General features: G+C 46.6%; 2 protein-coding genes across 2 annotated transcripts; both read right to left on the bottom strand.

The window, feature by feature from the left end:
* C1QB (complement C1q B chain) lies at positions 1-1,109 on the bottom strand. Its single transcript, XM_072425251.1, has 2 exons — positions 901-1,109; positions 1-820 (listed from the first exon to the last, which is right to left on the bottom strand). Exons 1-2 carry the CDS (start codon positions 1,061-1,063, stop codon positions 246-248), a joined length of 738 nt encoding a protein of 245 aa, XP_072281352.1. The 5' UTR covers positions 1,064-1,109; the 3' UTR covers positions 1-245.
* Positions 1,110-7,128: 6,019 nt separating this feature from the next.
* C1QC (complement C1q C chain) lies at positions 7,129-10,247 on the bottom strand. Its single transcript, XM_072425252.1, has 3 exons — positions 10,094-10,247; positions 8,901-9,070; positions 7,129-7,949 (listed from the first exon to the last, which is right to left on the bottom strand). Exons 2-3 carry the CDS (start codon positions 9,049-9,051, stop codon positions 7,393-7,395), a joined length of 708 nt encoding a protein of 235 aa, XP_072281353.1. The 5' UTR covers positions 9,052-9,070; positions 10,094-10,247; the 3' UTR covers positions 7,129-7,392.
* Between the last annotated feature and the right edge of the window lie 1,108 nt (positions 10,248-11,355).

Genomic DNA, 11,355 nt, shown 5'->3' on the forward strand with positions numbered 1-11,355 from the left:
GTCATGGAGATATTTTATTGGCAGCAGTAAGCATCGGTACAGGGCGTGGCAGAGGTGATTGGTTAGGTGGTCAGAGGGGGTGGAGTTACTCTAGGAGAACAGTATAAAAGGGGCAAATGGGACAGCAATGGTGAATCTTTGGGGGAGCAGAATATGGCTCATCTGAACACAGCACAGAAGGTGACCAGACAAGGCTTCTAATTCTAAGTAGATGAAGGGCAGATCAGCACAATTTACCCCCACATTTAGGAGAGAGGGAAGAGCAGGAAGCCAGTGAAGATGCTGTCAGCCCCCTCTGTCCCCATCAGGTTGTTGTTGCTGGTGGTCTCCAGCCATATTGTCTCATCTTTCTGCACCTCCAGCACCACACCACCAGTGGTCACCTGGAAAACGTTGTTCACCTGGTCACAGAAGTTCACCACCTTCTGCTTGTTGTCACCTGGTTTGCCCCTCATGATGTTGACACAGAGATTCCCCCTGGAGGTGGCATGGTAGGTGAAGTAGTAGATTCCGGGGTACTGGCAGGTGAATTTCCCAGTTCCTAGGTTGTATTGGTTGTTGACATTAATGATCGCCCGGTCAAAGCGGACAGGCTGCTCTTTTCGCGGATACCCCTGACTCAACTTCTTTATGGAAAAGGCAGAGTGGACCTCCAACTTGTAATCCCCTGACTCCCCCTTTGTTCCCTTCTGACCTGGTAGCCCAGGAGGCCCGGGGGGTCCAATTGGACCTTTAGGTCCCACTTTTCCAGGGTTTCCTGGGGGTCCAGGATCTCCTAGAAATTCGTCCTGGTTCCATCCCTCAATGACACCAGGTGACCCTGCAAGGTGAGAGACATTTTAGTCTACGTGAACCATTACCACCATCCCCACATTCCCTATGGGAGTGATTTGTCCATACCCATGTCACCCTTCTGCCCGTCTACTCCATCTTTTCCATCTGGCCCAGGAATGCCGGGGACACCTGGTAACCCTGGCATGTTGGCTTGGCAGCTCTGTGCCTCTGAGAAGGTGATGAAGAGAAGAATGAGGCCCAGTTTGAGCAAATTCCCCCCGGCCTCCATTGTAGAGTCTGAGCAGAAGCTGAAACGAAATAATTTCAGGGACACCAGCTGAAAACAGGAAAATGGAGAATTCTCTCTGCACATCCAAACTTCCTGCCTGGGGAAGAGGTGGTGGGGCGGGGGGCAAAGATTTCCAGAGAACTTTCCAGGATGGAGTGATAGGGAAATGGGGTACAATAGATGAGGATAAGATTGGGATATAACAAAGAGACAGAGGGGGATTGGGGTATAATAAAAGGACAGAGAAAAAACTGGGATAAAATAGAAGGATAAAGGAGGTACTGGGCTTCTTTAGAGGACCAAAAGGGGGGGGGGGGGGTAAAACAGGATAATAGGGGAGGTAATGGGGTAGTATGGAAACAGAAAGGGAAGACTGGGTTGTAAGAGACACACAGTGCGGGGAATTGGGGTGTAATAGAGGAAAAGAGGGGTGATTGGGGTATAATACATGGACAGAGGGGGGATTGTAATATAATACATGGACAGAGGGGTGATTGGGGTATAATTCATGGACAGAGGGTGTGATTGGGGTATAATACATGAACAGAGTGGTGATTGGGGTATATTACATGAACAGAGTGGTGATCGGGGTATAATACATGGACAGAGGGGTGATTGGGCTATAATGGATGGACTAAGGGGTGATTGGGGTGTAATACATGGATAGAGGGGTGATTGGGGTATAATACATGGACATAGGGGTGATTGGGGTATAATACATGGAAAGAGGGGTGATTGGGGTATAATACATGAACAGAGTGGTGATCGGGGTATAATACATGGATAGAGGGGTGATTGGGGTATAATACATGAACAGAGGGGTGATTGGGGAATAATACATGGACATAGGGGTGATTGGGGTATAATACATGGACAGAGGGGGTGATTAGGGTATAATACATGGACAGAGGGGTATGTGGGGTATAATACATGGACAGAGGGTGTGATTGTGGTATAATACATAGACAGAGGGGTGATTGTGGTATAATACATGGACAGAGGGGTGAATGGGGTATAATACATGGACAGAGGGGTGATTGGGGTATAATAGATGGACAGAGGGGTGATTGGGGGGGGGGGCACCTGGGATTACTGGAAATGCCCCCACTTCAGAGCGCCAAGCTGCCCGCCACTGTGCCAGGACTGGATGAGCTTGTAAGCCATGAAACTTTTGTAAACTCAGCAACTGTGTCTATGGAGCTGTTCTGGTCGGTGCTACCCATTAAGGGGCGGGGCTCATCAGGGGCTCATCGGGGCCCAAATTTAAACCCCATTTTTAACAAGACTTAAACTGGGTTTACAGAAGCTACCTGCGGAGTCCTCCCATAGGAATTTTGGACAGGAATGACATTTATGTCTTCAATCAGAGAGGGGCGCTCCGCTCAATGCCCTCCCCTCTAATAAGAGACACCCAGCTAGAGGTCAAATTTTATCCTGATCCCCAAAGCTCCCCGGAGGCCAATAATGAGTCTCGAATACATGGCACCCCTTATTCACTCAAATCTGAATCTTTACAATCTACAAAAAGGTTGGTGGGGAGGGAACATGGCAATACCCTCAGACAGGTGAGGGGGGTAAACATAAAATTACCCACAGACAGGTGAGGGGTTATACGGCCAAACCCACAGATGTGCAGGGTGTGGAGAGTTAACATACAAATACCCACAGGCAGGTAAGGGGTATACAGGGCAATACGCAGACGCAGGTGAGGGGTATACAGGGCAATACGCAGACGCAGGTGAGGAATACACACGGCAATACACAGAGGCAGGTGAGGGGTATACAGGGCAATATACAGAGGCAGGTGAGGGGTATATGGGGCAATACTCAGAGGCAGGTGACGGGGTATACAGGGCAATACACATAAGCAGGTGAGGGGTATACAAGGCAATACTCAGAGGCAGGTGAGGGGTATATAGGGCAATTCTCTGAGGCAGGTGAAGGGGGTACAGGAAAATACACTGAAGCAGGTATGGGGAATACAGGGCAATACACAGAAGCAGGTAAGGGGTATACAGGGCAATACTCAGAGGCCAGTGGAGGAGTATAAAGGGCAATACTCAGAGGCAGGTGAGGGGAATACAGGGCAATACACAGAGGCCGATGAGGGGTATACAGGGCAATACTCAGAGGTAGGGGAGGGGTATACAGGGCAATATTCAAGAGGCAGGTGAGGGGGATAAAGGGCAATACTCAGAGACAGGTGAGGGGTATATGGGGGGCAATACACAGGGGCATGTGAGGGGTATACAGGGCAATACACAGAGGCAGGTGAGGGGTATACAAGGCAATACACAGAGGCAGGTAAGGGGTATACAGGACAATACACAGAGGCAGGTAAGGGGTATACAGGGCAATTCACAGGCATGTGAGGGGTATACAGAGCAATACACAGGGGCATGTGGGGGGTATACAGGGCAATACACAGAGGTAGGTAAGGGGTATACAGGACAATACACAGAGGCATATGAGGGGTATACGGGGCAATACACAAAGGCAGGTGAGGGGTATACAGGGCAATACACAGAGGCATGTGAGGGGTATACAGGACAATACACAGAGACAGGTGAGGGGTATACAGGATGATTGGAGTCTGCTATAGCGCCCCCCAGTGCTAAGGAAGACATAGAAAATCAACTTCTAGCACAGATAGAAAAAGTTGGAAAAGTTTTCCTAATGGGAGATTTTACCTACTCTGACATTGACTGGAGTAATGGCACTACAGATATTTCAATGGGTAATACGTTTAAAATTTAAAAACTATGTTGCTCACAGCTGATGTTAAAAATGTCATAAGAAGAATAAGAAATTCCATTCCAAAAATATAAAAATGATGGACTACTTTCATCATTTAAAAATAAAGAATATAACAAAAGATGTAAAAAGGAGATAAAATGTGCAAAACTTCAAAATGAAAGACAGATTGGAAAGGAAAGTAAGGCAAACCCACCAAAGATGTAGGCCCCTTAAAGAATGTCTCTGGGTTGATAACTGGGGATAAAGAAAAGTTAAATTCACTAAACACTTTTTTTTAGCTCTGTGTACATGAAGGAAAATGGCAGAGCTCAAGTCCAAATTCATAATAGCAATGTCACAATGGCTCAGAATTGATATGATTGAGAAACAGCTGGGAAAAATTAGGGTTGACAAAGCACCAGGACCTGATGGATTACATCCACGTGTCCGGAAAAGAAGTTTAAGCTCCGGATAAGGAAGGGATTCTTCACTGTAAGGGCTGTGAAAATGTGGGATCGGCTCCCTCAGGAAGTAGTTTCAGCAACTACTATAGATTGCTTTAGGAAAAAGCTGGATGATTTCTAGAAGCACAGAATACAACTGGGGATTAAGGATTTATAGATAACAGAGACTGCTGATCCAGGGAACATCCGATTGTCTCATGGAATCAGGAAGGAATTGTTTCCCCTGTTGTAGCAAATTGTACCCGGGGTTTTTTTTGCCTTCCTCTGGACAAACTATGTCTTATAGGGTTTTATATCTGGGATATATTTATTTCCCCAGTGGTTGTACTTGATGGACCTTTTTCAACCTGAGTCACTATGTAACCATGTGTACTTCCTTCTCTTTTGTACTCTCATCTCCTGCGTACTTCCATCTCAGGAAAATTCCCACCTCTGAAATCTTCAAATCTCATCTGTGGGAATACAGTATTCTATTCTCTGGTGTACTCCCATCTCTGGAGTACCCTCACATTTGAATTACTCTGTTCTTCAGAGTACTTCCATTTCTAGAATACTCTTACCTCTGGAGTACTCTCATTCCAAAGCTCTCTCATCTGTGAGATTCTATTTTCTGGAGTACTCCCATCTCTGGAGTTCCCTCACTGTTCGCTCACTGTCATCTCCAGAGTAGTTTCAATTTTTGGAATACTCTCATTTCTGGAGTGCACCAATCTCTATATTACTCTAATCTCTGGAGTACTTCCATTTCTATAATAATCACGTCTTTTGAGTACTCCCATCTCTGGCAGTAAAGCAGTTCTGTATCCATGATAGTAATGTCTTCCAGATGGGGACTTGGGGATTCTCGGGGTTATTTCCGATATTTCCAGGTCTTATTATTTATCTGATGATTGGATTCTATAAACATTTTCATTTTTTCCGCTAGCCGTAATTGGACGACATTCCTGCCAATTCTGAGGAATTTTTGGTTAAACACAATTACACATCAATCAGCAATAAGTATTTCCCACCATTGACAACTTCAGATCCACTCCCCCCCTCCCCAGATGATTCATCTTCAGTCAGGGAGGGGTATTAAGTAATAATGTGAGCAGATGCTGCCCCTCCATGGTGCAGTCAGAGCCTGTCAGGTAGACATAAATATGGACTAATCAGCAGCAACATTGTGGGGGCAACATCCAGCTTATGTCTGCCACTCCAGCGTGCACAAATGTACTTGCCATAACCATTGCCCAGGGGCGCATTGGAGGCTTAAGGGGGGGCATTGTTCAGGGGCAGGGAAATCATTATTTGCATGGTGGTAATGGGGTCATCACATAGGTAAGGAGAATAATCAAGGGCATGACAAGTGGACCTGTCTGGGGGGGGTTATGAGGGGTCATCACATGGGTCGGGGAAGTCATTGTCCCGTGAGTGGCGAGGGGGTAAGTCTGGGGGTATTGAGAGGTCATCACATGGGGCAGGAGAGTCATTGTCCAGGGAGTGGTTAATGTATAGAGGGGCAGGAAGGGCCAGTATATATTCTGGTGGGAAGGGTTAATGTATGGAAGGGCAGGAAGGGGCAGTATATAGTATGACGGGAAGGGTTAATGTATGGAGGGGCAGGAAGGGACAGTTGCCCTCTTTGCAGAATGTTTTCCTACTGGTCCAGGCACTTGTTCTTCGCAGGGATTAGGCTGAGAGATGGCTCTGCCTGTTAAATAGATTGTCAGCTCTTCAGGCTGGTGTTGGGCAGGTATTGACTGGTGCAGTCTCTCTATAAAGTAGATTGTCAGCTCTTTGGATTAGCACTTGTCCCATACAGATATAGAATAGAGAATTCTCCCCCATCATCTGACAACTCATTAGATTGATGTGTGGCCCATATGTCCCCGCACGCTGGAAGGTCATCTGTCATTGCCCTTCGTCCCGTGAGCTGCTCCCCCCTGACAAAGACCCAATCTGTCCAAATTATTTCAACACCCCCCCAACCCTCCACTCAACACCTGGGCTTGAAATCCAAATGGCCCCCCAGGGAATTTACCCCCTCCCAGCATTTATCCCAGAAACGTTATTACCCAACAGCTGCCTGGTACACACACACACAAAATCTGCACCTTGTGCTCTGCCAAGGGAGTGACCAGCAGGGGGCGACTCGGTGCCCAGGGTTCTACAGTGCCAAAGATATGTTTCATTCCATCAATTGGCATCTTTTATTGACTGACATTACATGAGTAGAACTGCCCACTACACCCGCACATGTCATATGACCCTGAAGTGTGATCTGCTGGGAGGTGTCAAAGGGGTATTAACTAGTCTGCCATATCCTCAGGGGCAATACTAATGCTGCCACCTATCGAACAAACCAGGAACTGCAGCAGTAATAGTCATGCTGGTTGGGTAGATTTGTCATTTTCTGGACATTCAGAGATCAGGTTTCATCTGCTCTTATTAGATTGTAAGCTCTTTTGCTTCAGGAACCCCTATTGTCTTGTTGCTGTGTATTTTTTTAAGTAATATTGACTCTTATCTGTGTGATTTGTAAAAAGACATTCAATTAGTCAGACCAGATGATAGGAAAAAAAAATAAAACCTAAAGAGCACCTGTCATAGTGACTTTTACTGATTAGTGACTATTCACGATGGATGCTGAATTCCGGATGTTGCCCAAGTTCCAGGGCAGAGCTGACCACATGCCTTATACAAAGATTTCTGTATGCCCTGGAACTAGCATGTCTAAGAAGATGGAGAATAGCCACTTCCAGGTCTGGGGGTATTGAGAGGTCATCACATGGGGCAGGAGAGTCATTGTCCAGGGAGTGGTGTCACACTGAGTGAAATGAAGTGGTTGTCACCATCAAAAATAGTCCATAATGAGAGACAGAATGACATGTCTTATAAATTGATTTACTGAAGAGATTGAACATGTATCATTGTTACATGAAATATACAGAAAATAGCGGAAAATAAGAGCGGGAAACCCTGTGCTGAGGAGCTTACAATCTAATAAAGGAAAGGTAAGATATTCTCCTTGGGGGAACAGACAACCTCTCTACCCCTGCCCTATCTGTCTCCACTCACTCACATGAGTTACATCTCCACCCTTCAAAGATCACCGATTCGATTGAAGCTGCACCCACACAGTCATTTTTAGTCTGGAAAGACCAGAAAGCCGGTGAAGACGCTGTCATTATTTTCAATGCCGATCATACCGTTGTAGTCATTGGCAACCAGCCACACTTTCTGACCCTTCTTCAGCTGGACGAGGACCCCACCAGAGGTCACCTGCTGGGAGTTGGACATGTGGTCGCAGAAGCTGGCCTTGACCTCGTCATCCACCCGGAGAGTGACGCACAGGTTGTGAGACTGAGAGGCGTGGTACACAAAGTAGTAAAGCCCAGCAATGCGGCACATAAACTTCCCAGTCTCCCTGTTGTAGTCGTTATGGTCATTGGTGACGATGTCATTGAATTTGATTGGTGCATTCCTCTCGGGGTGTTCACCTGTGCTTCTTTTCACAGTAAACGCTGATTGATATTGACGCTTGTGATTTCCAGGGATTCCATTGTCCCCTTTGGGGCCCATCTCACCTTTCTCTCCTGGAAGCCCTGGGGGTCCCTTGGGACCATTTTTTCCCACTGGGCCTTGTGGGCCTTTAATTCCTTTTTCCCCTTTCAGTCCACCGACATTCAACTTTGCTGGCAGACCTGCAGAAACCAAAATGTTTAATCAGGTTGCAATTTGGAAAGGTTAAAAAAGGCCATTACCACCAGAAAGCATGTAGGGAACTGCAGGGGTGGGGCTGTAAGTGGATTGGGTGGAGTTTATATAAGTAAAATAATTTGGCTTTGATTGGCTATGCCCAGGCAATGAAGTGATGTAGGGAGCATTCTCCCATCAGCCCATTCTATTCCATCATGGGTTCAATTAGAATCTTCCCAACTGTAAAGAATCCTTCTTTGCCCTACAGACCATACCCCCATTGATAGGCCACACCCACAAAATGTCACGTTAGGAGGGCTGTGTACATTGACCAGAGCATTGATTATTGATACATTTTCTTTGATGATTTCACCTTCTATGTATTAAAATATTTATAGCATGAATTTATCCTCAGATAACGTCTGAGTGATTGATAATTACAATACATTTGTAAATGGGTCCCTGAGGGCCCTTCCAGCAGGACTCTGCCCTGAACGGGGACAGCCTATGAGGAGACACCAGATCCCAATGAGCAGGTTACAGAAAGATATTACAGAGAGAACTCTCATCAATCATAAATGAGTGAAATGCTACGTATGAGGGGCCACGAGTGATGTGTTTGATGAATCCAATGACAGAAATGGTTAACAAAGTACAAAAATTATTACTTTTATGCAAATCACATGCAAATTATACTAACCTAAAACTGATCCAATGAAGCTTTGCATCTTGCAATTTGGTTGGCTAGCTCAGTGTAATTTGCATGTGATTTAAGTCCAATTGTCTGCACCTTGTTGACCGTTTCTATTCATTGATCCATTTTCGGGAATCTCAATACATTTTAGGACATTTTTTGGCATTTCTGTAGAATTATTCAGAATTTGGCGTTCCTGAAGATGGGCGTGGCCTGATTACCGCTGGGCCAGTGAGGACAGTAAACTCATTTCTGTACTTACCTTTCTCTCCTTTGGTTCCTTTCAGGCCATCCCTCCCATCTCTGCCTGGCGTGCCAGGGATTCCGGGGAGACCTGGGATGGGGGAGGTGCATTGCGTTTCCCCGCTGTCCACCAAGACGAGGAAAGAGAAGAGAATGAGGCCCACGATCATCTTCACACAGTCGCTCAGCCTGCAGGAGACACAGGGGGGTCATTAGCAATAAAAGCAAAGAGCGCAGCGCCATGATATGACCACACCCATCTGCATCCCAAATTTGGATTGGAGGAAAGTGCCAAGTAGCCCAGACTTCCTACAGGCTGGACACCGCCCTCTCCTGGGGGGGTTTATGCTGGGCACAGTTACCACATCCAACGCCAGTATTAGGCCCAACGCAGGGAAGGAGATGAAAGGATCCTCACTGACGTGGAACATCAATGGTTGGTGCAAAATTTAGAGTCTCAGGTTATCAATCGTCTGCCCTTCGGACTCCACCTACCCGCCCCAAATCAAGGCATCTGATTGGTGACCACAACACCCAGCTGACCTCTGTAGATTCCAGCCTGCGATTGGACAGTGAAGGAGCAGCACACTGGAGTCATCCCTCCACTCACAGTGCTCGGTGGCACACAATGTCACGAATTTGTCACCAATCACCCTTTCAGGCGGCCACTGTTTAGAATCATCAATATTATCAGATTCCGTCCAACGTTAGAGTTTGTGACAAATATTTGATTGCAATATCTAATAGAAATATAGATCATAGTACACATGCACACACCAATCAACACCGGATCATTATTCTGACCCATAAGTACAATCAGAATTAGTATAATCCATGCCATGGTCATGCCATTCCACACAATGCAGCTACCTGCACAGCACTGCATATTACGGAGGTTGGGCCCCTAAATAGTGGGGACCCCAATGAACTTAACTATGTGCTGTGCAGGAAGGAAGCTAATACCGGGGCAGGTACTTCTACTATCTGCATGTAGGAAACATTTCATGAATCCCCAAAATATCTCCCAATCATTAATGACCCTCAGATTACATTATAAGGCAAAGGGCAGGAACCAACCAATCAGCAGCCACCTGCACCATAGGATGAAAGATAAAACTGGATTGGTTGTGGCCCTGCAGATCCAGTAGGGATGGAGCAGAATATTATCAGCCCTACAGACAGTGATCAACAGTTGTCAGTGCTGGCACTTACCCGGCAGGGAGACTGATCCTCGATGAAGTGGAAAGCTTCTGTTTTGCACTCAGCCGTCCTCGACACCTTGGCCTGGAGGATTCACCACTTTCACATCCCCTTCCTTCCCGCTCATTTCTGGTAATCTGCCTTCTCCTCCACCGCACGGGCCCAACTATGCTGACCAATCACTTTCTGTTCTGCTTTCTGTGGCCTGCCAGGGTGGAAGGAAATCACAGAGGTCCAGAACAGCAAGAACACCAGTAAGGAGGGGCCCCCAGGGGAGTCAGGGCCCTGGAAGCCTGGCATTCACCAGTGGGCTAACTCTGAGCCAGGGAAAAACTTTGTCCCTAGATGATCTGTAAGAGAACACAGGGCCCCTGTAAATGACTGATTGGGTCCAATTTGCTGCGTGGGAGGCTGCGTGAGGACGGTCAAAGGAAGGTCAGTTACTGACTGATATATCACAGGCTATAATACACAACAAGTTGGTGGCCATCTTCTATGACCATTCCTCATTTTATCAGCCCCCTATGAGGGCGCCCCCTATAGGTGAAGGTGTTATTAGCCCTGGAGTTCTATCTGTGTTGTATGCCTGCCAAAAAATAGAAGCCTCCGAATCTTCACATCTCCATCCATGGATCTCTAAACCTTTATTGTTGTGCAGTGTAACACTTCTATAACACCGGAACGTCCAAAGAGTGCAAATATCTGAATAATATTTCAGGGGTGTATATCGAACCCCTTATATTATACTGCGGAAGGGTTAATTTGTCTCAGACTAGTGAAATCCGACACAAGACGCCAAATTGTTTAGAAGTGAATTTTCACGCTGCCGCCAAGCACTGTCCTCCCAGTGATTGGAACGATTGGAATTTTGATCCAGTCCATAATCTGATTGGTTCCGCTGCATGATTAGCCTTCCTCTGTCAGATGTATGAGATGATCCAAAGTCACATGACCTATCACAGCGCCATTCCTGTGTGCAAAGTGCAGCAGGTAACCCATAGCAACCAATCAGAACAGTACAGAGAAGGAGGAGATTTACAGGGACTGATCATCCCAAAGGGCCCATTCAGGGACACATCCAGGCTGGGCCCTCCTGGGCACACAGGAACTGCATATGGGCCAGTAAAGGTTGTGTTATATCACGAAAAGTGCGACTGCATGCTGTGTGCAGGGTCAGGAGGATAATAACACCATGGTGATAGCAAATGTCTGCCCCATGTATGTGACCCTCAGCCTCACTGGACTGTCATAGATGTGAGGTGACTCAGGGCCCC

Source organism: Pyxicephalus adspersus, chromosome 11, assembly GCF_032062135.1.
Source record: "Pyxicephalus adspersus chromosome 11, UCB_Pads_2.0, whole genome shotgun sequence".
Lineage (NCBI taxonomy): Eukaryota > Metazoa > Chordata > Amphibia > Anura > Pyxicephalidae > Pyxicephalus > Pyxicephalus adspersus.